The sequence below is a fragment of the Zootoca vivipara genome, chromosome 10, assembly GCF_965207765.1.
Source record: "Zootoca vivipara chromosome 10, rZooViv2.hap1.1, whole genome shotgun sequence".
Taxonomy (NCBI): Eukaryota; Metazoa; Chordata; class Lepidosauria; order Squamata; family Lacertidae; genus Zootoca; species Zootoca vivipara.
In genome coordinates, this window is record NC_142593.1 from 48,583,123 (window position 1) to 48,609,974 (window position 26,852).

At 42.3% G+C, this 26,852-nt stretch overlaps 1 protein-coding gene across 17 annotated transcripts in view; it reads right to left on the minus strand.

The window, feature by feature from the left end:
* The window catches only part of NEDD4L (NEDD4 like E3 ubiquitin protein ligase), a 250,845-nt gene that overhangs the window by 59,047 nt on the left and 164,946 nt on the right, over positions 1-26,852 (minus strand). For all 17 annotated transcript variants that reach the window (XM_035101003.2, XM_088652854.1, XM_035101002.2 and 14 more), the window contains 4 exons: positions 15,603-15,653; positions 4,115-4,176; positions 3,836-3,935; positions 1,838-2,004 (listed from right to left, as the gene is read on the minus strand). In XM_035101003.2, coding sequence (XP_034956894.1) covers positions 1,838-2,004; positions 3,836-3,935; positions 4,115-4,176; positions 15,603-15,653 — 380 coding nt within the window. The remainder of the gene's footprint in view (positions 1-1,837; positions 2,005-3,835; positions 3,936-4,114; positions 4,177-15,602; positions 15,654-26,852) is intronic.

Below are 26,852 nucleotides of genomic sequence, written 5' to 3' on the forward strand. Positions count from 1 at the left end.
CCAAATAAAACACTTAAAAATTAAAAAAAAAACTGAAAGTGTCACCTTGTTATTCTGTTGCAACAGAACCATCAATGAGATCTACACTAAGTGCAACTGTAGGCTTTGTAAACAACTGCCCCTTTTATCAGATACTGTATACAACAAGAACTTTAATTTTACCACCACAAAGGCCGATTTTGGATGATCACATCTTGGACTGATGAACTGATATATGAACTAGCCTTTTGCCCATGCATGCAGCCCTTTGTAGAGTGAGCAATCAAACCAGCAAGTCTCTAAGTAACCACAGTTTTCTGTTTCACCTGCACCAAGAAACTATGGTTACCAGTTTTAAAAGAAGCTGGGGTCAGGTTTCATTTTTCTTTCAAGAAGAGAGGAGAATTATCTGCATCCATGGGCAAAAGAGTTGTTCATATACTGACTTATTAAACTTCCAAACCGGGTCACTGTAAAATAATGTCTATTTTTAATGACCTGCAATTTTAAATTGTCTATGCAAGCAGTGACTATGAAATGATGAACTTCAGTTTCTAGACAACCGCAAAACATTTTACAAACCATCAATTATGAGGCTACTTCCTAGAGCAGTCTGCATTACTTCACTGTAGCAGTTTGATGAATCTATCTACAGTATCAGTCTCACAAGCGCAGGCTCCCTGATGAAGCAAGGATGGAATACAGCCAAGAGAAATGTATGGCATTTAAATTGCTAGCTTCTCCTTCCTTTACATTATATTGAACAACAAATATTACTTTAGGGGTCTCATATTTCACCCCTCAGCTATCAAACACCAGCTCTGCAAGTAAGAACAAGCACAAACTTTTAAAGCTTCAGTCCAGTGCCCTGTTTTCAACAGTGACGAGTCAGAATCCTCCAGAAAACCCAGGATCATGACAAGAAAGCTAAAGACCTCTGCTGCTGTTTGTCCACCAAATCTGAATACAGAGATTCCATTTAGTTATTATGGCTTTTAGTTCTGGAAGACCTGCTCCCTGCCTTGCAAGTCTTCTCCCACCTGACGTGGGAGGGCCGGGCCCAGACTGACTCCAGCTACAAAAGCTGAGGCTGCTGAACATACTCTTGGGCTAAGTTGTTGCTGAGGCTTCTTTGTTGTGGGGAGATTGTTGCTGTTGGTTTTTTATATCTTTATTTTAGAACTTCTAATTTATGTGGGTATTGTTCAGTTTGCTTGTGTTTAATGTTGTTATTTGTTGCTTATGACTACTTTTGTCATAAACGTGTATTTCCCCCCCACATTGTAAGCCACCTTGAGCATGGTTTGAACTGTGGAGAAGCAGCACATAAATAAAATTATGTACAGGTGAAACTCGGAAAATTAGAATATCGTCGAAAAGTGCATTTATTTCAGTAATGCAACTTATTATTTTTTATTTTAATTTTAATTTTTACAAATGCTTCCTTTTGGAAATTCCACAGAAATAAAACAAATAGATACAATAATACAAAAATAAACATCACTATTACATTTCATTAATTACATTCCATTTATAATTGACCCGCCTAACGGCAAATAATTACAATTACAACAAATAAAGCATTGACATATTTTGCTTTGCATGTCATGCATCTATCTCATATATTGGTTTCACCTTTTAAATTGCGTTACTGAAACGATATTCTAATATTCGATGATATTCTAATTTTCCGAGTTTCACCTTTATGTCTGTATTATGGTTAATAGCTGTTGATGGGCTTTTCCACCATTAATTTTCCTACTACTTTAGAAAGCCATTTAGGTAACTGACCATGAGCACATCTTTCAGTGCTCAATATCATAAGTTAATTATACGCTGCATGAAGGCAGGCACTTACATTAAACTTGGCCGGTGCCACTGTGTTGTCCTGTTATTATGGTTGACGTAGTAGGTACGTCCAAGGTTGTCCACTTTTTCTTCCCATCCAGGCGGTAAGGGAGGTGGCGGTAACTCCTCTTGGCGTTGAGACGGAGAATCATTGGAGTCCACCACTTCCCAGCCATGCTTTGAAAGGGGGGGGGAGAGGAAAATGCAAATTAATTTGAAAAAAACTATTCAAGCATATGCAACTTTCTAGCATGACAGAAGAGAAGCAACAGGGCTTTCAGTCGTCACAATTTCACATAATATAGTAGCAGCGAAATATGGTGTCTGGTAGCACCGACACAGCAAGCATTTGTTTATGGTAAGCTGTTCTCCCAATGCACTCAACAAGGACTCACTCCATCCTTCCAAATATCTTGCTTCCATGAAAGCTAGACTGAGGAGCATCACCTCCCAATAAAGAGCTAAAGAATGAGGGAGAATATGAGGGAGAAGAAGGCACTCCAGTAGCAGATGGCGTAGGGCTTTAAAGGGAATCACCTGTACAGTGGTACCTTGGTTGTCAAACGGCTTGGCTCTCGGACAAATAGGCTCCTGAATGCAACAAACCCGGAAGCAAGTGTTCCGGTTTGCGAACGTTTTTTGGAAGCTGAACTTCCGACGCAGCTTCCGATTGAGTGCAGGAAGCTCCTGCAGCCAATAGGAAGCCGCGACTTGTTTTCCAATGGTTCCAGGAGTCGAAAGGACTCCCAGAACGGATTACGTTCAAGAATCAAGGTACCACTGCACTTTGAACTGGACCTAGAAGCATATAGACAATTATAGCGCTGATGGGGGAAAAAAGAAGTGGCATTTTTATACAGGGGCCATTTCTCAAGGAAAGAGGCGGGCTGCAACATCCTGAACTTGCCCCCATCTCCTAACCACCTTCAAAAGTCAGCCTTACAGAATCACTAGTGGAATACAAACGATGGAAAAAGCATGGTTGAGGCTGATCCCCCCCCCTCCCGCGATTTAGCGAAAACACAAAGCACTTCTTTCCTTGATAAACTTAATGTCAAACTTTGGAGAGTAAGAGAGTTATTTTAGTTTGTCCAATATTGCTGGAATATTGCTGCAAAGAACATCTCTATTCTGCAATGTGACAAAGCAAAATGGGAAGGAATTCTATGCTTGCTTCGTAACCCAGAATTGGTATTTATTCAATTAGGACTGAAAACAATGCTTTGTTCTCGAGGTCATCACTAGGGATAAAGACTGAAATAGCTCGTATCTGATTCACTCATATCATGAAAAGATACAATTTCAATAGAAAGCTGTTCCAGCTCTCATGGCTGATTCATAAAACACTTCGTATGTGTTAACAGCGTGGGGCTCTTTGGCTTGTGGCAAATGACAAACTTACACGTAACATCCACCCTAATGCATGACCACCCACTCAAGCCACAGACAGAAATTGCAGCAAAGATTTAGCAGAGCATCATGTATTAGCTCTTAGCAACAAAATCTAGATATGTAGAAATTCTGCCCATCTTCTTCAAGGGACAAAGTGCTTGATAGAATACGGTGTCTCCCTTCTTTCTTGCAGAACTGTACTGCTGATTAAAACTATAACGATTTTCCATTACAGAAATTGAGCTCAGCCATCAAAGTTCATTTTTGTTAATAGCTTCAGAATCTGGCTGCTGTGCTGTAAACGGGAGCCTGAGTTGAATACCAAAACAAACTTGGCTCAATTATCTGAATCTGGAGTAGCTGAAGTCCTCAATATTGTACAGAAACTTTGACCTCAGCCCAGTGTTAATGTTTTTACACAATTGTAAGCTTTAGGTGTTTTATGAATCTGAAAGTCGCTGCGAGACTTTTTGTGTGGAAAGTGACGATTAAATGAAAGAAATAATAACAAGAATACCTTTTAGCAATAGGATCAGTAAAGCAGAATGCCTATCACATATGCAACAGTTACAGAGAAATAAAGAAATTTGGAAACCTCATATTTAAAGCAGTTTACCTCAGAATCCTCCCTCTGATCACCATCCTCTTCTTGCCCTCCGTTTTTTGGCATATATGCCATCTTCAGCCTCAGAAATCCCTTTACTCGAGATTTGTGACTACAGAGGAAACAGTAAAAAAAGGAGGGATATATAATGTCCTGTTGAACTTGAAAAGCACTTACTAGTTTTAGCTATCTGCCAAGCTATCCGTAAACTGTAAATTATACAATACACATACTATGTTTTACTATTCTTATATTATATTATTCATCTATAATATATGTCCATATTCTCACCTTCTTGGCCTGAGGAGGAAATCTTTAAAAGTATACGGCCTTTCCATGGTTGGGTCTTCAGTCTATTGGGACAAAAATCAAATCATTAATGCTCACGAGCACATGAGTGCACGCTCTAGTAAAATGTAAACAGGAGACCTACAGAAATTACATTATTCCAAAGAACTCTGCCGCTCTTGCAACCATTGTGTATTGTTAGCCGAGCATTTCCACCAGGTGTCGCTCTCAACACCGCTAATAGCTCATCCCAACAATCAATGCTGTGGAAGCAGAAGTAGTTACAGATGCTCAAAGTTGTTTACTACTAATCTCAATGAAGCAATGGTCAAAGTCACATGCAGAGGCCTGTTTTCCAATCACCAACTTTGAGAACGCACATTTGCAAAGTGCCAAGAAACATGCTAACTGCAACAACTGAAGGCGCTGAAAACTGCACAAACAATTTTTTTGGTTTAGCATACAGGTAGGTAGCCGTGTTGGTCTGAGTCGAAGCAAAATAAAAAAACTCCTTCAGTAGCACCTTAAAGACCAACTAAGTTTTTATTTTGGTATGAGCTTTCGTGTGCATGCACACTTCATCAGATTCTGTTTCAGTGTATCTGACGAAGTGTGCATGCACACGAAAGCTCATACCAAAATAAAAACTTAGTTGGTCTTTAAGGTGCTACTGAAGGAGTTTTTTATTTTGGTTTAGCAGTCAGAGCTAGCTCCTAAGTCTAAGATAGCCCACATGATTTGTTCTATTCCACAAACTAATGGGTATTTACTGTAAACACTTTCCCCCACCTAGCTCTACAATAAGCTTATGTTCCAAATGAAGTGGTCACATCATTTTTTCCAATCGTCAACAGTCCTAGGATTAAAACGACAGACTTGAATTCCTTGACGTCTCCATCTATCAGAAACAAGGCAACGTGGAGCCATAACCAAATTTGCTGAGGACAGTCTGCAGACATATCTTATTTATCTGGGGTGACAACTATAGATTTGATAAAGGAGTCATATCGATCAGAATCAAGATAATCTGGAGCCATAACCAAATTTGTCGAGGAAATTTTGCAGACATTTCTTACTCATCTGGGGTGACAGTTATAGATTTGATAAAACAGTCATATTAAATATATACGGAGAAGGACCAAGCTGAGTATTTGATAGTTTGGGTTTTTGCAGTTAAAAACTGCCCTCTCAGAACTTGTGATTCAAAATATAGGTTGTTTTTTTAATGGAAGCAGTTCCCCGCCTCAGAAATATTAAGTTCTTGTGCAAGCATTAAATGGACAATTTCTGAAGCGGAAAGAATACATATTAGCATAGCTGTCAAGTTTTCCCTTTTCTCGCAAGGAAGCCTATTCAGCATAAGGGAATTTCCCTTAAAAAAAGGGAGAACTTGACAGCTATGCATATTAGTGCTAAGCATGCACTGTAACAGGGGTAAGAATTTCATTGCAGAGTTGCTAACAAAATGCTACGGTTCTTAATGTACTATGTAAACCGTGACGACCAAGATCAAGATACCTCCACAATCTTTGTGTTTGTGTAGCTGAACCACAGAGAATTTGGCCCGGTCCTAGAATGCAGGCTTTTCTTTGGTTGAATAAAACACCTTCAGATTACCATTTTAAAAAATAACTATTAATTAATCTTACAACCTTGATATGAACTTTTATATTGTTTATAAACTGGAAACAAAGGTTTTCTTCTCAGCAACATAGCATCTTAATTTATACTTGTCTGGTGATTTCTGTTTATGGACATGCAAATGACAATGGCCCTGCTTAGGTGGCAGGGAATGGGGACTGCAAGGAGGGTCCGCCTTGAGCCCTGCCCCAAACATCCCTGAGCACACCGGCTAGACTACAGTCAATCTCGAGCTGAGAGGGCAGGTCTGAAGGGAGATTCTATGCGCATTCAGCTGAGTGTGTTAAAAACCTACTCATGCACAGGAACCCTGTCTTGTCTAAGTGCATTTGCCATGGGCACCAAGTGCCTTAGCATTAGAACCCAAAGATGCGATCTTTAAAACTGATGTGACTCTGCATGTTCCTCACCATAGAAAACACATTCAAATACAAATCAATAGATATTTAGGGGAGAGATGTGATGACAGTCTACAAGACTATTCCTCAGAAGAGGACGCTGGTAGAGCATCTCATTTTCAATACTTGGTATTTCCAGGCAGGTCTGGGGAAGTTAAGACCTTGGAGAGTTGCTGCCAGCCAGTGTAAAGGTAAAGGTACCCCTGACCATTAGGTCTAGTCGCGGACGACTCTGGGGTTGCAGCGCTCATTTTGCTCTATAGGCCGAGGGAGCAGGCGTTTGTCCGCAGACAGCTTCCGGGTCATGTGGCCAGCATGACTAAGCCGCTTCTGGCAAACCAGAGCAGCACACGGAAACACTGTTTACTATCCCACCAGAGCGGTATCTATTTATCTACTTGCACTTTGACATGTTTTCGTACCCCTGACCATTAGGTCCATTAGGACCATTAGGTCCAGTCGCGGACGACTCTGGGGTTGCGGCGCTCATTTTGCTCTATAGGCCGAGGGAGCAGGCGTTTGTCCGTAGACAGCTTCCGGGTCATGTGGCCAGCATGACTAAGCCGCTTCTGGCAAAACCAAAGCAGTGCACGGAAACACTGTGTACCTTCCCGCAAGAGCAGTACCTATTTATCTACTTGCACTTTGAAGTGCTTTCGAACTGCTAGGTTGTCAGGAGCAGGGACCTCACTCCGTCATGGGGATTCGAACTGCTGACCTTCTGATTAGCAAGCCCTAGGCTTTGTGGTTTAGACCACAGCGCCACCCGCGTCCTGCCAGCCAGTATAGGAAGATGGGAAAGTGTTATGATTCAGTGTAAAATATGAGGATAGTAATACTGATCTTACAGTGTTTTCATAAAGGTTATACATGAAAGATAATGCATGTGAAGCACTTTGGGAAGTCTGGAAAAGCATTTCATTGTCATTATTGATAATCATGGCCTAATATAGGGCTTGCTGAGCCAAAAAGAAAATTCTTATTTGGCTTGTTTAAAGAACGGAACAGAAGCTGACGTATTTCAATACATGATAATGGCAAATTCACACCTATATGACTGCCAGCTTCTGGACAACATACAAAAATCTAGAACAGCGAATCTGTTTAATACAGGGAAATAATGTTTGGCAGACCATCAAGAGCCATAAAAAAGCAGGGGGTGAGGGGTGAGCTAGGTAGAAAGAGAAATATGTTTCCTGTAAAATTATTCCCCCTTTTTTTCTAAGCCAACAACGTCTCTCACAAGGTTGCTGCAAGAATAAATGAGATAAGTGTTATAATGTACTTTGTACATTTAACAGAAATGATTAATTATAGTAATATAATGGTGTGTGCTGATTGAGGATATTGGCAGGGTTCCAACTACGCTGTAAATTTTTAATGCCGATACTTAACCCAAGAATGAAACTGCTCAGACATTTCTTTAAAAACCTGCATTATGAGAGCAAATGGACTACAACAGCTGCACTGAAGACGTATTAAAATCCCAGACGAAAATGAACTTGATGCATTCAGGACACCAAGCACAGCAGCAGAAACTGTGAAAATACAGTCTGGGGTTGTTCATTTCTACCCGCTGCTAGATGGGGGAACCCTTTGAAAGACCTGGACTCTGGCCTGATCTGACACTGCGGTTGTCTGCTCGAGATTTTTCTATCAAAGCACCGAGCAGCTGATTCCAGCCCAAAGGAGAATAATACAATAGAACCATTACAGAGTAAGATGGTTTGCCTAGGAAGAAAAATGCCACCCAAATTTGCACGCTCGCATATTATGCGCAGAGATCAGTATTTCTTCTGCCACACAGACCCTAGTACTGGCCTGAACGTGCCTGCCAAAATATATATCCACTCTGAGAATGGCCATTTGCCTACACGGAAACCTTTGAGGGAATTTCTGTAAATGGATCGAAGCAAGCACATTTTACATGACTAACAAAGCCCTGTAGACCGGAACCAAACAGAGAAATACTTGCTACTGGAAAACAATGGGAATGAGATTTTCCCTTTCCCCGTGGACCCCGTCAGAGGCCACCAACCTCTTAGGGAACGCTAACTCAAAGGTAAACAGTAGCATCCCAAGAAAAGCAGCTGAGAAAACTCAAAACAGCAAGCTCCCTTCTTGCACAACAGCTGCCTGGCAGCCCCAAGGAGTGAAAAGCCTCCATCTATTCTGCTATTTATTAATCCCAATCAACATTCAGTTCATGCCAGCGCCCAGGCATATGCAGCCAGACGCGGAGGGCTACATCAGTTTGTATGATCTTGCAGAAAGGAAGGCGTCTTTACAAGCCCTCAGTGGTCGTGTCCCCACAAAATGCTAAACCATGGTCTAGTGCATGGGTAGATAAATCTTTCTGCTTTGCCCCTAAGGGCTGTAAGCAACAGTGGGTGGGTTGATCAGGGGTTACATGCCAGTGGGTATAGCCAAAATTCTCTCTCTCAAACACACTCACCCCTCCTCCAACAGAGCTGTGAGAAGAATTCAATTTTGCTTTTATTGAATTAAGTGTTACTGAGTATTATGTTCAAACCGAGGATCCTAGCTTAAAACAGATTCCGATGAGATTAATAAACCAGATTCATAACCTATGGTTTAAAGCTGACATTTTACTCACCCATGTCTGTGGTACGGGAAACAGATAAGTAAGTAAACAGAATTCCTGGCTGCAGTATTAGTAATACGTATTACCACAGAACTACTATATGTTTCGCTTTCTTCCTTTTAATAGAATAATGTTATGTCAAAGAGTCTCGTTTGCCTAAAATTCTTAAACTGCAATCTCTGATGTGAGGTACAACATTTCCCACAAGCTTCTCCACTGCTGTATTTTTCTGGGAAAAAATTCCTTTTTAAAAAAAGAAAGAAAAGAAATGCATTGTTTGCTAACAGTAACATAATGGATAGATACAATGCAAGCAAAATTGGGAAAGTTGCATTGCAAAACAGTCAAATCTAAAATCAAAGGTGTGCGCTATTTTCAGCCGACTCCCTGTGAATGCCGTGTATTTATGAACACAGCTCTTCAAATCTGCTAAAGTTACCTTGTTAACAGTTTTCAGTGCCTTCGTTTTCTCTCTCTCAACAGGGTTATTACAACAGTTGAGTTGTCAAACGTAAAAATGCTTACAAATACAGTGGCACCTCTACTTACGAATAACTCTACTTACGAATGTTTCTACTTACGAATGGAGCTCCGTCCGCCATCTTGGATGCGGTTTAGATACGATTTTTTCTACTTATGAATTTTTATATAGGGTTGCTTCTACTTACGATTTTTTTGTCCCAATGCATTCCTATGGGATTCGACTTACAATTTTTTTCGACTTACAAATGTGCATTCGGAACGCATTAAATCCGTAAGTAGAGGTACCACTGTATTCTACTAAAAGCAATTTCCAGTGAAAACTTTGCATTTGTATGAATACTATGTTTATTAGGGGCTATTGCTCTTGCTTGCTGCCCACCTACTACCCTCGGCCAATCCCCCTCCCTTTACAACTCACCCCAAAAAAACCTCCCCCTACAGCTTTGCCCCCCCAAACCCTCTCCCCACTTTCTGTACAGCTTGCCCCCTAAAACTCTCCCCATCCCCTTACAAGCTCATCCAACAACCACTCCCCGCCACCGCCCATCCCTGTGCTCCCTCTGTTGCTGCCGCAGAAGTGAGTTCCTCTCCGCCAAGTGAAGTAAGTTTGCATTTTAAAATATAGGCTTTCTTCTCTTAGCAACAGGGGGCAGACAAAGGGGAGAAAGACTTTCTCACTTTCATTCCCCTCCCCTGCAGCCACTGGTGTTGGGATTTTCCATTCCACCTTTAGTTGCAGACATGGGATTATTATGTGTCACATGTCTGTTTACATTCCAGCAGTTTGCTGGCGTGAGTGGAACTTCCGCTGTATTGCTTTTGCCTCTCTCTCTGAGGAGACGGCAAGGAGAGACGACATGTTTCTTTGTCCTGATTTATGTTTAGTAACGTGGGGTCACGAAGAGTCGGACATGACTAAACAACAACAACGTTTAATAAATCCGTAGTTAATAGTATGTATTCACAAGCCTCAGCCTCATCTGTTGTGCAGTTACACTGCTAAGTATAGTGTGCCCAAGTCTGGGAGGCTTGGGTCACTCATTTATGTCAGAGCCAGAGGCTGATGGATCTTCGCAGTGGCACGGCTGGAAGGAGATGATCCCGCTGGGGCTAGCCAGCTGGCCTTTTGACCCTAGAAGCAGACAGTGGGAAGGCCTACCTGGGCTGGCCACTTGCCCACTCACCCCGAGATTCTTGAGCAGGGGTCAGCAAACTTTTCCAGCATGGGGCCGGTCCACTGTCCCTCAGACCTTGTGGGGGGCCGGACTATATTTTGAGGGGGGGGAATGAATGAATTCCCATGCCCCACAAATAACCCAGAGATGCATTTTAAATAAAAGGACACATTCTACTCATGTAAAAACATGCTGATTCCAGGACCATCCATGGGCCAGATTTAGAAGGCAACTGGGCTGGATCCGGCCCCCCCAGGCTTTAGTTTGCCTACCCATGTTCTTGAGATACACTCGCCATTTTAACTTGTCTGCCCACTCGGCCATCAATGTGGTGACAGACAAGTGCCAAGTACACAGTATGGAGAGAAATGACATAAAAGTGTGCTTTTATGATCCCCACCGCATCACATGTTTCAGTTAAGGTACTCTGGGCAAATGGTGAAAAACAACACATATTTAAACAGCATGTAAAATTGACAGGACATGCTTTTTTTCAGTGTTGCTTAGCCGAGTCAAAATAACATGCTAACTCAAAACTGGGAGGGGGGGGAGATTAGCGCATTGGAAGTTTTGTCAGAAAACTCACACCACGTGCTCACTTATGGATGCGTAAATAGATATTTCACAGCTCTTAGCCATTAACACACACCCCTCTCCCAGGACTGTGGGGAGCTGCGTGGACATTTATAGGTATGGATGCAGAGGAGAAAATCAGTTGCTGTGCTCTATCTTTTTAGTATCCATTTTCTACCTGTGAAGTGGTATTTCTGGAGGAAGAAGGATTTCTACTGCTTCCTGTCAAGTTAACAGCATGACCATTTTATCAAATTTATGGTGGTCCCCTCTTCCACTCATTCACAACAGGAACCAAGTCATGCAAATATATATATAGCCTTCGAGAAGCATTCAGCAGCCATTCCACCCAGTTCTCGTTCCCAAGCGATATATCCACAGAGCATTTCTACCCACGAGTCTCCTGCAGAGCTAAATATTTAGCTAGCTTTCTTTAAAAGGCTAGCTTGATGTGAAAACCCTTATTTGTCGGGGTGGAACACAGTCTGTTTTCCAGTTCTGAACAGTTTTCAGCAAGACTGTTTCGCTGTGCAAAAGGAGAATTTCCACGCCGCAGACAAGTGACTGAAATGCGTTAAGAGTCTCAAAAAGCAGCGCCACTGTCTGACACTGCGAAGACGGGCCTTAAAAAGATTCTCCTTGTTCTAGGCTTGAATGTTTGATTGTTAACACATTTTTAACGCTTCCTTATTCTTGGTGAGTGCATCAGTGATGTCCATAAGCATGTGCCTTGCATATAAAAAAGAACAGAACATGCAGAGGCTGTGAATTTGCTGTTTCTGCTCTAGCAATGGTCTAGAACTGGAAGCTTTACATCACTTTTATTTCGGTGTAATAGATGTGAACTTTGATACAAGACTATGAAAACAGAAGGTGCAGCAATACAGACCATGGGTTTCGGCCTTTAAAAGGTCCTGTCTAAATGGCATAATGTTCCCAATAGAATTAAGAAGATCCATAGCATCCACAGGCTCTCTCTTGAAGCCTTCCCTCCTTTCACTTCCCGCAGTAAGCTATCATGTAGCTTTATATCTGCACCAAGGTTAACTCTAACTATGGTTATTTTCACACCAGGGTTTGCCAAGTGTTCATCTGCCCGTGTTTGAACGCTTGCCTAGAAAGTGCTGCGGCTGCCAGCTACAAAATGGGTTTCATTGGGGGCATGGCGGTAACAAAAAATTAGGGAGAGGACAGTCATTGCTGCTTCACCACCACCACTCATGTACGCTGGCACATCCTGCTGGCTCCGATTGTGGAGATCACACAGTATTGATCACACATGCAGAACAATGCCCTTGATCTCCAGTAACAGGGAGCATTCCCAGAAAAATATAGAAGGTGGACACACAGCACATGAACACACTCACCCCTAGCATACAGACCGCAGTCATCTCTCTCAGTCACACTTGCAGCTATCCCTCTCTCTGTCCAGCTGCGTCTTTCCCAATCACACACACATCCAGAAAAACCCCTCCAAAGAAGGACCTACCCTTGAAATAAATTTTAAAAACCCTCCCCTCAAAATAAAAATTCAAGGGCCCCCACCCAGGTACCTGCAGATCCCTACACTATGGCTTCATATGGCACAGTTTATGAACCACAGATGTGTTTCCCTTCCCCTGTTTATTGGCTTTGGAACAGTGATCCTGGCATCTTGCATTAAGTCAAGGCTCCTTGTTGTATCTTTGCATGGATGCAGCACACAATAGTAAGGGGGAGGAGGGTGTGCCCATGGCACTATGACTTAGTCTGACCCCTGTGTTTTCCTCCCTCATGGCTTGGATTTATGGACTACCGCACTTAAAATGAGGCTGCATTTTAAATTTTAATATTGTATTTTAATCTGTATTTTAATTAATTGCTTTTTATGTTTTATTGTAATTTTATTGGCGTTAGTCGCCCTGAGCCCGGTTTTGACTGGGGAGGGCGGGGTATAAATGAAATTTTATTATTATTATTATTATTATTATTATTATTATTATTATTATGACACCATGGACAAATGTCAAAAGACAGCCAGAGGGGTTGCGAACTCTGGTTCAAATATTGGGTTACATCCAAGACGTTGACAAGCTCCATTGAAACCAATGGGACACCAGCTAATAGTGACTAAATTCCATTGATTTTGATGGATCTGTTTCTAAGGATGACTAAGTTTGGATCAAAGCCATAGCTGGCATTCATATTGGTACAGATGCAACGTGGCGGCTGTGATCAGCTTGGAGAGATGGTCTTAGGCATATGTGTTTTCAGGATTCTACCTTGTCGCCTATGCTTTCTAACATCTACAGGAAACCACTGGAGAAAGTCATTTGTACACTGATGAGACAGCTCTTTGATTAAGAGATTTATAAATATTCTAAATAAATTGGTAAAATTAGTGAAATTTGGCAGGTTGGACTGAGGTTATCAGTAATATGCTGGTGCAGTGCTACCTCGGTTTTCTACCTACAAATCCCAGGGAGGCTGTGGAACTGTTGGAACAGGTATGCATAGGCTGGTTAGGTCAGAAACGTCACAATAATTCTGCATCAGGCTTAAGAGATCTATAATTGTGCACCGGCTCATTATAATTTGGTGTTTGCAATAATTGCAATTGCTCCCCCACCCCCGCAACGGTATTTTGAAGACCTTTCCCCACCAATGCTTTGGGGGTTCTCGGTGTGTTTTGCAGAAAAGTTAGACTAAATGCACTTTCTGGAATGTGTTGTTCTCCTGCTCTTAAAGGCGATGTTTTCTGTTGTGGGGACTTCTCATTATCAACGACAAACCACATTCAATGTTGTTATTTTAGGTTTAATTAAAAAAAAAAAAAGACAGAAGCTTTCAACGGGAACCATGTTGCCTTCCTACATATAGCAGCTGCATGGGGGGCTGATGCCACTGATGTAAGATGGAAACAGCTATTTCAAAAGAGCCCTGTGGCATCGCACGTAGTTTTCCCCACAAGGAATAGAAAATTGCAAAGAGCTAATTTTTTTAATGAATCATTTGGAACAGAGTATTACTTCCAACTAGGTCCCAAGTGGTTTAGTTTTAGAGCAGCAGCAGGGAACCTTTCTGAAAACACTTTTGTGGTTGTCAACCGGTTTGACAAATGGAGTTAAAACATTGCAGCTTATTAGGAACGTTTAACAAGTTTTCTGCTGGCTGTGCTCTGGTGTGTAATTCAAGAGAGGACACTAATCTCCAGTTAGTGACAACCCTACCAGGTCTAGCACATTTGTAAAACTCGGCACTAAAAACACAACCGAGATCAATACCAGCAGTAGAGTAAGAATTCCTATTACTTAATCTCATGTCGTGATTCTTTTACTCTTTTGATATACAGTGGTACCTTGGAAGTTGAATGGAATCCATTCCGGAAGTCCGTTCGACTTCCAAAACGTTCGGAAACTAAGGTGTTTCTTCCGATTGGCTGCAGGAAGCTCCTGCAGCCAATCGGAAGCTGTGGAAGTCGCATCGGACATTCGGGTTCCAAACACTCACTTCCAGGTTTGTGGCGTTCGGGAGCCAAAACATTCGACTTGCAAGGCGTTCAGGATCCAAGGTACAACTGTACTCAACACCCTTGAACACTAAGCTTTTAACCAGTGCTTTCTATGGTTCTTCAAGTGTTTTGGACTGTAACTCCTATCAGTCCCAGCTAGCATGGCCAACGGTCATGGGTGAAAGCAGCTGGACAGCACAACACTGGGGAAGGCTGCTTTAAATGCTAAAGAACTGTGGAAGCGAACAGCTGCTATATGGTACGTTGCATTCGTTGCCGGGAGAGCGGCCAACAGCACAAGTTACGTCATCAGCTCACATTGGATGTTGTACATCGTCCTAATGTATAAATATGGCGCAGCTCCTGCCTATCTTATCCTTGGCTGAGCACCGTCTGGATGGCTAACTCCATCCATCCATCCCTACATGCGCTACTACTGATGCTTGAGTAAGTTACCAAATATGGGCTTGGTATCTATGTGTTTGTTTCCGTAGTCTGCAAAGGCCTATCATGCATGGGGCTTTAGAAATTTGCCCTAGAGTTACAGAGGGGAAGGGGAAAGCACTCTTCTCCACACATGAACCAGACGGTAAGGGTTTCTGGGAGCTCCTCTCCCCTCCAGGAACAATAATAGCGGCTGGGAACCTGCACCCCCATCTTCAAAACAGCACCCCCATCTTCAAAACAGACGTACGATCAGTTGATGGAAGTTGCAGATATATGGGCAGCTCTATTCAAACCTCTGCTATTGTTTAAAACTGCCAGTGTCCCTCCTTCCTCACTCCCACTCCATGGCCACTGGTGTTGTGTATTTTGCCTTCTCCTTTGTTCCTCTACCCCACCCTGACATCATGCAGATTTGGAACTGTGATGCAGTACTACATTTTTATGCCTATAGGAAGATATTGTTTAAACCAGGGATGGGGAACCTGTAGACCCCCCCCCCGCGGATGTTGCTGGACTACCAACTCCCATAATCCCTGACAATTGGCCCTCTTGGTTCGGGGTCTGTGGGAATTGGAGTCCAGAAAGATTTGGAGGGTCACAGATTCCCCATCCTTGGTTTTAAGCCACTGTCCCAGGAGCTTGGATGAAGTCGAGAAGGTTGTAAATAAAAATATCTTACTGGAAGATGGTTAAGTGGCACATCCACTTGACCCAGGAAGTCGTCTCTGGTCTGTTAAAGAAACAGAAAAGACACCAAATCATTATTAAGATATAATCTGTTCATTAAATCAGTCCAACAGGTGACATTATATCATGCTAGTTTCTGTAGCAGCCTTGAACATTATCAACGGCATACCCCCCCCCAAACCGCCTCCCCTTACGGAGCCAATGTCTTCTGTTAGTAAAAGCATTCCAGTTATTTCCAACGTTGCTACTGTCCTCACGCAGGCTCACATGATATTTAATAGTTGGTAAAAATGAAAGTTAAGAGTCAAAAGCTCTGCAAGGTTTTTCTTCATTTCAAAGTCAGCGAAAAGTGCATCCGAACCTCAGATGTGGTTAAAACAACTAGCCTTTTTTGCACTTGCCACTCTATGGTGATGTTATTTCCTGCTGGAAAAGCAAGTTATCCTTTCTGGGGAAAAGTTAACGCCCAGGTTAAGAGTTACATAAGTGCCTTCATGCTCACTAAGCGTTCCTCAATGTAGAGATCTCCCTGTTTGTTGCAATGGACAGATTTGGTCCATGCATGCAAAGTGATGACCAATTTCTCCAGGACAATAAATGACTTACTGTCCAAAGATTAATTACCTGCACATACGGTATTAGGAAGATCCCTTATGCTGTGTTAGGCAATTGGTCCTTCTATCTCAGTATCATTTACATTGGCTGACACCAAAGTTTTCATAGAGGAGAATGTGCCAGCCATACCTAGGCATGCCATGTGCTGAAATGGGGATTTCTGGTATGCAAAGCACATGCTCTATCACTGAGCTATGGTCCTCCTATATCTGTAAACAAATCCTGGACCAGGAGTATGTTTTAGAATCAGCAGAGTTAAAAGCAAATGGGGAGAAAAAGTTAAAAGCAAGAATATACAAGTTTTCAAAAGATGAATTAAAGCCAAGAATAGCGAAAAGCAGGTTAAAACACATGTAACACACACACACACACACACACACAAACACATGTATGAAAATTTTATTTAATTTTCTAATTTACATTTTAAAGTATTCATTTAGACAACCTTAAATCAACAACTTCCCTTCTCTTTCCATGGTTCATTTTGCATACCATACATCCCTGCATATTTTACATGAACTACTAAAATATTTGGTAATCCATTGTTACATCCATCAAAGCTTACTTACACTGTTGAATTTATCTTAATGCTACAAGCGTTTTTAAATCAACCCATATATTCAATAAACATTTCCCAGTCGTCTTTAAACCTACATCCTTCTTGTTCTCTTATTCTGTAAGTTAAAATCTGTGAGCTGCGTGTATTCCATTAGTTTAAGTTGCCATTCTTCTTAAGTTGGGAACTCGCTCGTTTTCCATTTCTGGGCTAACGAAACACGGGCCACAGTAAACAAACATGTTTTAAGCAAGCAACAGAAAGGGTACTCCAGAAGCACCTGGCGACCCGAAGTCAACAACCTGAGAGTAGTGCACCTCTAAGAATACAGTGGTACCTTGGTTTTAGAACAGCTTAGTTTATGAACAACTTGGAAATAGAACACTGAAAACCCGGAAGTAGGTGCTTCGGTTTGTGAACTTTGCCTTGGAAGCTGAACATGTTCTGCTTCCTGTTGAGTGTGTTCCGTTTGTAAATTGAATCTTCTACTGCTAATCAGAGGCTTCCTGTCGAATCTGTTGGCTGTTGAATCCCGAGCACCTACGCAACACAGAGGTGATATTTAGAGCTTTTGTTTTTGCTATTTCTTTGCATTTTTGTTTGTGTGGCTTTTTCTTTTTTTGGACTGTGACTTCTTCTTCGTTTTATGGGAATGACTTGTGACTGTGGCTTGCGACTCCGTTTTTGTGACTTGTTTTTGTGACTGTGTTGAACCCAGTTCAGCTACTGATTGGTTGATTGATTGATTGTGTGACTGCAGAAATAGATAAAAGCCCTCCATCCAATGACTATCATCAGTGCATGTAAGAAAAAATAATTTTAATTTTTATCATCTACAACACTGTCTTATTTATTTTATAGCACAGTACATTGATTGTTGCCTTCATTTTATGGATCAGTGGTCTCGTTAGATAAAAATCACGTTAAATTACTGTTTTAGGGGTTGTTTTTAGAAGTCTGGAGTAATCCATTTTGCATTACTTTCTGTGGGAAAGCACACCTTTGTTTTAGAACACTTTGGTTTTGGAACAGACTTCTGGAACGGATTAAGTTTGGGAACCAAGATACCACTGGCACCTCTACTTATGAATTTAATGCGTTCCGAACGTACATTCGTAAGTCGGAAAAAATTGTAAGTCAAATCCCATAGGAATGCATTGAGAGAAAAAATTCATAAGTAGAAGCAACCCTATCTAAAAATTCGTAAGTAGAAAAAATCCTATCTAAACCACATCCAAGATGGCGGACGGAGCTCCATTCGTAAGTAGAAACATTCGTAAGTAGAGTTATTCGTAAGTAGAGGTACCACTGTATAGGTATTTAATAAGGTTATAGATTGTGCATTGCATTGTTCTTGTTGGCATCTGTCCATCTCGGGAGACAATGGAAGACTGCGTCTTCAGGGGTGTAGCATTTTGGAAGAGGAAAGTGAAAGCTAATGCAATATTTTCAAACCTCGCCTTAAAAGAATTCCAACCTTCAGTTTAAAAGAGAGATTAGTTCATGAATTAGGGGTGGCATTATTTCCCCCCAACCTTCCCCCAAATGTCCACTTTTTCCACTGGAAAAAAAATTCAATGAACTCAATATAAAAGGGGGGGATTTCTTTCTCCAATTTTCCCATTTCTGCATCACACCCTACACCCCTTGACTTTCCCTTCCCTTCAATTGTCTCTCCAAATCTTTCCAAATGTTGAATTGTAAGCTCCACGGAACTAGGTCCTGTGGTGCTTTTTGTTGTTCTATCAATCACCTTGTATATGAATGGTGTGGTACAAATGATGGTATACGCTGAAAATGCTTTCCAAATTCTAACTAGTACATAAATTTAAACTTCTGATCTAAATGCGCTGTACTCTTGCTGCTTCGTTTAAGATAAAAACCAAAATTAGCCTTAGGCTTCTAAAATGCCTAATTATTGTGTCAAATTAGAAACTGCCCATTATTCACTTTCTAGCAGAAAGTGAACTGACTGACATCTGAAATGCTTATTCCATCAAACTGAAGGACAGGGAGACAGAGAGAAAAAATGTGGAGATACTGATAATATGAAAGATTATTTGAAATATGCAAATTATACCTTGGAGCAAGTTCTGCAGAAACAGAAGTTACTGGAATGGGCAGCCTTTGCTATAGCTTCATTAGACAATGTTTAATGTCATTCATTAGCTAATTTATTGGGCAGCAACAAATCCTCCCAATTTAAACAAGGCATGAAATCCATCCATTTATACAACTGTGACAAAGATCCATTCAACTACTGTAGTTCTGTGTGTCCAAACATATTTTGGACTTGCATTTCTCGAATCCTATCTGACCAAATGGTTCTGTAACTTTGAAGTTATGCCTTATGAGGAACAGCTTAGGGAGCTGGGTATGTTTAGCCTGGAGAAGAGAAGGTTAAGGGGTGATATGATAGCCATGTTCAAATATATAAAAGGATGTCATATAGAGGAGGGTGAAAGGTTGTTTTCTGCTGCTCCAGAGAAGCGGACACGGAGCAATGGATTAAAACTACAAGAAAGAAGATTCCACCTAAACATTAGGAAGAACTTCCTGACATTAAGAGCTGTTTGGCAGTGGAATTTGCTACCAAGGAGTGTGGTGGAGTCTCCTTCTTTGGAGGTCTTTAAGCAGAGGCTTGACAGGCATATGTCAAAAATGCTTTGATAGTGTTTCCTGCTTGGCAGGGGGTTGGACTGGATGGCCCTTGTGGTCTCTTCCAACTCTATGATTCTAAGTTGTAAAAGCAGTCTGTGATGCCTTTTAATATCCTTTCTGTAATTTCCCAAAACATTTGGTAGATTTTTACAGGTTAGCATGACCCACATACTGTGAGACTTTGGGTTTTTACTATTGCCGCTGTGATTGAGTTATTTATTATTATTATTATTATTATTATTATTATTATTATTATTATTGTTATTTTGTAGTTAATTTACAAAAGAAAAAAGTCTTTAAGCGACTTACAAAAAATTAAGAGCCAAAGGCATAGCGTGAAAATAGGCAACATTTCAATAAAAAACATTGTAAAACCCAGCATATGCAACAGCAAATATTTCCACTATGGATTTGTACACACATTTTACTTAACAAGCAAAAGTAAATTTCTTAATTTAACCCGGATATCTTTTGAAATCCCAAGTCATGTTGCAACTTTTCAGAACCCCGTATTTTTGGAATTTGAAAGTTGAAAAATTCAATGTGTCCTACTGTGGGCAGACTTGTCTTCAGGTTTGCAACATGGCCAGGAATGTCACAAGACTCGCTGCCAGACCCAGACCAGCAGGTTGTATTACAGCATAAGTGTAACATTGGGAGAAAGGATGGCCTGGTTGCTCTTGGGGGGAGAAAGGCCTAGGGCAGGCATGGTCAAACTTGGCCCTCCAGCTGTTTTGGGACTACAATTCCCATCATCCCTGACCACTGGTCCTCTTAGCTAGGGACGATGGGAGTTGTAGTCCCAAAACAGCTGGAGGGCCAAGTTTGGCCATGCCTGGCCTAGGGTGTACCCATTATGTCACCAGGCCATGAGGACAGCCAACTATGGAACATTATCGTGGCAAAGGAGGTTGGGAGACTAAAGGTGGGCAACACAAAGCAAGTATTGACTTCTACTGAGCAATAAGAATTTCAGGAGGTGAGGAAGGGGTGGGGGCATGTCTGTGTGTCTCCTTGTCCAGCACTTTTGTCCCTTGAACCATGACATAGTTCAAACTAGGCAATTAGGAGACTCTTTCAATGGACAGGAAAGGAACTTGCTCCAACCTTAAGAGTCAAAGCAACTCTTCCAAAACGAAAAAAAGAAAAGAAAAGAGAGAGGGAGGGAGGGAGGGGCTCTTTTTCTCTGATCCATATCATCAGGCTTCAAAGACCATTACTTGCTCTAAAGAAAAGCAAACGTTTTAATCGGTCAGCTTAACAATCATGCTATTCACTTGTGTGCAAATTGCTTTAGGTGGAAATATGGCTTCTGAAGTGAATAGGCATAGAAATACGGTTCAGCCTCCTTGCTTCAGTAAAAACAACATGGGGGAATTATTGTATTTTAATATTGTGTTGGAAGCCCCCCAGAGTGGCTGGGGAAACCCAGCCAGATGGGCGGGGTATAAATAATAAATTATTATAATTATTGTTATTGCAATACCAGACTGGACTTAAGTGATCAGAATTTGAATATATTGTTACCCCATTTTCCAATACCTTTATCATTATTATTATTTTCTTATTACTTCCATGAAGTCTCCCAATACATGTATTTACTTGAATATGCCACATGGAAACTGGATGTTAACACTACGGTGACGGTTATTAAATTGAGAATGTGAATCTTTGCAGCGTTTATACGGTAGTGCGTTCTACAGGTGGATATTCCCTCCCCGTCCACCCCAGTCTTCAATGCTGAATGAAATATTAAGGGAAATTTAAGGGTGCAATTCACTGTATGAGGAGTGTCACAGAAGGGTGTTGGCTACTCCCGAGTAAGCACTCCACACATCCTCTGAATTTTTCAGAGTTTTATTGTGCATGCTATATACTGTACAGTGGTGAGATGTCTCAAATCATGTCTGCTCTGCATGGGGTAGAAGCCCGCAATGGCGTCTCGTGGGCTCTGACCCCTCTTTTAAGACTGGGCATCCAAACGCCCCTCCTCCTTGCTCTACGGGTCCTCCGTGGTCCCAAACCAGGCTCCTGAGGTGCCGTTCTACTTACTCCCTCCTTTCCAGTCCCTGCTGAAGCTAGCTCCACCCCTGCTTCCCTTCTCCCAGCCTGGAGCTGAGCCTCCAGGACTCTGCAGAGCCCTGGACCCTTCTTAACCCTTCCTGTTCCTGGTTTTCCCTCCCAGACTTGCTGCTGCTCTCCCATCTGATGGAAGTAAGCAGAGTGGGCTGCTCTCTGCAAGCCCTCTCTCTTACAAGGGGCTATAGGATTTTGGCAGTTTCCTGTTGCTTGGGATTTGGGACTTTTTGGGGTCTGGCTTCAGAAGGCCTTGGAATGGGACTGTAAAGGGATCAGGGAGCATGATGGGGCATTGACACTCTTCTCGCTCACCGTCAGGCACTGTATTTTTCGTTCCATAAGACGCACCTTTATCCTCCTGAAAAGTAAGAGGAAATGTCTGTGCGTCTTATGGAGCGAATGCATGGTCCCTGGGGCCGAATTGCCCAGGAGCTAAAGGCAGATCGTGCTTAAAAAAAGAGAGCTAAAGACTAACAAGATGGAATGAGCACAAAGGAACCCGCTCAGCAGCTGATTGCAAGATTTTGGGGAGGGAGATAAGAGAGCTAGCTCCTTTCCTGGCCCCTCCCAGCCCCTTGCCTAGGCCTCAATTGTTGTCTGCAGAGGGAGACACGTGACTGGCTGATTAGATTATCTGTCTGGAAACTGTATAAATGGGTCCCTATTCTAGAGAAGTTGCAGAACTGTGAGTTGAACCCCATAAAAACAGGATGTTTTCCCTTTGCAAGGAAACTCAGCAATTTTGAGCTGATCCTAAAAAAATTGGAGCTTTCCCCCTTTGCAAAAGAAGCTTCCTCAAATATTTAATGGGGGGGGGGCAAAGGCACAGAGGCCTCTAGGAGTTGGCTGCTATGTCTAGAACAATTCAAGAAAGCAAAATATTTTTTTCTCGTTTCCCTCCTCTAAAAAAACCATAGGTGCGTCCTATGGTCAGGTGTGTCCTATGGAGCGAGAAATATGGTGCTTTATACCACACAATAGCCAAAGTTTCTGGGTGCGCAATAGAAGGTCCCACCGCCAAGGGTTGGTGGGAGACATGAAAATCAACATGTTCCACACTATGGTTTGGGTCACCAAGCCTGATCAACCAAGTGACATTAAGTGAGCAATCCACCACCAACCCTATTTTGACAGAGAGCCCTCCTCTGTTGGCAGCACCCCAGCGCCCCTCATTGCCTCTCTCCTGTACCACCCAGAGTTGGAAGGGACCACGGGGGTCATCTAGTCCAACCCCCCTTTCAGTGCTAAGTGTAGTGGGGATTGCCTAACAACAGGCAATAATTTCAGAAACCTATGCTAACAACAACTCCAACAACAACTCCAACAACAACAACAACAACAACAACAGGCCAGTCCATCTGACTGGTTTGCCCCAGCCACTCTAGGTGGCTTCCAGCAAAATCTATTTAAAAAACACAATAAAGCATCAAACATTAAAAGCTTCCCTTCAGATGTTTTTTAAAAGTCATATACAGTAGTTGTTTATTTCCTTGACATCTGACAGAAGGGTGTTCCACAGGGCGGGTGCCACTACTGAGAAGGCCCTCTACCTGGTTCCCTGTAACTTCACTTCTCACAGTGAGGGAACCGCCAGAAGGCCCTTGGTGCTGGAATTTAGGGTCTGGGGTGAAAACACTCCTTCAGGTATACAGGGCCAAGGCTGTTTAAAACTTATTGATGCAAATACACGTTCAACGTTTTTACACCATTCCCTTTCCTCCTGTTGCTTCCCCTGCCATTTACCATTTTGACGGGGAGATTTTGCAAGAGGAATCCATTCTGCCTAGCCCCCCACCACCACCACCCTGCCTGTTGACCCTACCTCATGAAGAGCACAGAAGTCTCTTGGGATTGCCTTATCAATCCTGCCCACACCTTTCCCAACAAAACCTCACACTGGGAACTGTTGCAAAAGCAAGGCCTCCCCTGCAAAGGAATTAGACAGCACCAACAGCAGGATTAACTAAGATTACGACCTGCCTCTTGCTTTGGACTGTGAGAGAAAGCCCTGAATCAAGGCAATGATTGATCATACATTCAGCTGAGAAGGGCTAACGAGGGACTGAATGCAGTCATTAATTAGAGACTTGGCAGTGAGACAACAGACGTGTTCCTTGTGCAAATGTCACTGTCATTGTCCTCTTGGCATTCCTCTCTGTTCTGTGTCACTGCAGTGGGCCAATGGAGATAACAGCAGCATATGGCTTAGAGGCTGGAGGTGAGACTACAGGCTTGGGTGGGAGGTGTTGAAATTCCCCGAGACAGGGTTCTGCCTGTGTGAGGAAAACAACACTTTAAGGTCACCGACCTGGACCAGCACATTTGTTCCTAGCAATTAAACGACTGCATGCTATCTGCCTGCACTGAGTGAGAGTCTGCCGTCAGTATATGAACAACAGAATCCACAGAACAAAACTTCAAGCTTTGTGTTTGTGTGTTTTAAGCACACACTCATCACACAGACTCATTAAGACCTCTCTGCTTTTCCTTTCTCTACCCACGACAACCCAACAAATGTTCATCCTCAAAAACAGTTATAGCAATAATTGATCCTTTGACAGTGGAATCGTCTCCCTTGGGAGGTTGTGAATTCTCCTTCCTTGGAGGCTGGATGGCCATCTGCCCTGGATGATTTCGCTGAGATTCCTGCATTGTAGGGGGTTGGACTAGATGACCCTCAGGATCCCTTCCAACTCCACGATTCCATGATTCTATGAATCTATGATGGTTCTTATTGTGCATCATTTTACTCGGTGACAGGGCTGCCTTGACTATTTTATGCAAAGGTGGGATACAAATACGGAAAACATACAATTAAAGCTGGTGATGTTTACAAGGGAAGAGGGGAAATTGCATTTGTAAATATTTGTGGAGTATACCCCCTGGGAAGAGCACGTTTGGGGTGCATTTTGAGTTTATACTTATCAGTTACTACAATAATAATAATAATAATAATAATAATAATAATAATAATAATAATAATAATTTATTATTTATACCCCGCCCATCTGGCTGAGCTTCCCCAACTACCCTGGGAGGCTCCCAACAGAAAAATGAAATAAAATAATCAATTAAACATTTAAAGCATCCCTAAACAGGGCTGCCTTCAGATGTCTTCTAAAAATCTGGTAGCTGTTTTTCTCTTTGACATCTGATGGGAGGGCGTTCCACAGGGTGGGCGCCACTACCGAGAAGGCCCTCTGCCTGGTTCCCTGTAACTTGGGCTTCTCACAACGAGGGAACTGCCAGAAGGCCCTCGGAGCTGGACCTCAGTGTCCGAGCAGAACAATGGGGGTGGAAACGCTCCTTCAGGTACTGATAATTCACACTGCATGGGCAAGTCATTTGCTGCACCTCTCCCCTTTGGATTTGTCAATGTGAATGATGTCACTGTCACGATTACCTAGTCCAAAGTACAATTTAACCAGATAATGAAGCTCAATGGCACTGTGAATTGAGTACACTTTCCCCAAGAAGATCTCCTTCAGTATGGAATTTTTGTTTCGTGCACTTGTTTAGCCCTACTCAAAATGTTTTGTTTAGACAAGCCAACCCAGATTTGTAACGCTGGCATGCTTTTTAATCTGAAATTTTATTGAAGAGGGTTAGACTACAGAATCCTTGGGGTCCTTTCCAACTGTACAATTCTATAATTCTATATTATAATATGCATTTTTAAGCCGCTGATTTTATTTATACAGTCACACCTTGGTTTTCAAATTTAATCCATTCCGGGAGCCCGTTCGACTCCCGACACGGCTCGGAAACCAAGGCGTGGCTTCCAATTGGCTGCAGGAGCTTCCTGCAGCCAATCAGAAGCCATGTAAGCTGTGTTGGACATTCAGCTTCCGAAAAACGTTTGCATACCCGAAACATGTTCGGGAGCCGATTGGTTCGACAACTAAACCGTTCTACTACCAAGGTTCTAGTTACAGGTAGCCATGTTGGTCTGGCGTAGTCAAAACAAACAAACAAACCCTTCCAGTAGCACCTTAGAGACCAACTAAGTTTGTCAGTGGTATGAGCTTTCATGTGCATGCACACTTCTTTCATGCACATGAAAGCTCATGCCAATGACAAACTTAGTTGGTCTCTAAGGTGCTAATACCAAGGTACGATTGTATTGAGATTTTTTTTGGTAAACTTTGACTTTTAGTGACCATTTTAATGCAAGTTTTATATTCATAGTTGTGGCGAGATACACCGGTAAAAGGCCCCCGGACGTTTAACGGTCTATTGACCCAATACCTCCCTCGCCTATTTCTTCCCTTGCTGCCACCAACCAGTAGGTCCATGTACTGGTACACAATGGATTGGAATCCAGTCAGGTGAACAATGAACAAAACAATTAAGTTTATTTAGGTGATGATTGATGATCTTACAAGCATAAAAATTATTCATGGTTTCTCAAATATGTTTACTTAAACTTAACCTTTAGTATTAGTTCCCCCCTTGTCCTCCCTAACTGAAGTTCCCTTCTTATTACTCTTACAGATTCTGCACCACAGCTCACCTCACTAGCTTCTCTAACCCTCTCTCTATCTCAAAATCCTCTCCACCTCTCTCATCAAATCCCATCAAATCCCTCAACTCAACTGCCCTTCTGACTGCCTGCTTCTCCTTATATACCCCTGCTTCTGCCTGGAGAGCTCCTATTGGCTATTTACCTCCCTTGCAACTTAACTCTTGGTTTACGAATTTTCGGTTTACGAACGTCGTGGACCCATCTGGAACGGATTAATTCACTTTCCATTACTTTCAATAGGAAAGTTCGCTTCAGTTTATGAACGCTTCAGTTTATGAACAGACTTCCGGAACCAATTACACCCATGCTTCGGGTTAAGTACGCTTCAGGTTGAGTACTCCGCGGACCGTCTGGAACAGATTCATCCACTTTCCATTACTTTCAATGGGAAAGTTCGCTTCAGTTTATGAACGCTTCAGTTTATGAACAGACTTCCGGAACCAATTGTGTTCATAAACCGAGGTACCACTGTACTTAGAAGTCTTACAATTAAGGGGTATACTTTTTTTTTGTTAAATAAATAAAAGAAATATGGTGCAAGCAGTCCTAGGATCCGCCGCTCCCAGAGTGCCTGATGCCCCTATTGGGTGCCCTGGATAATTCTATATCCCAAGACTCCTTACTAACCCTCACCATTATCAGACACTTGCTTTACATTATTTGGCACTTGTAAAAGCACCAGTTCCACAGAGTGAAGGGGTTGAGTGGGCATCTATGGCGTAAGGCGATTTTTCAAATAAACCCAAGCTGTTAACTCTTGCAGTCCTACTGAGCACTCGGGCAGCCCAGAAAACTGTATTTCCCAG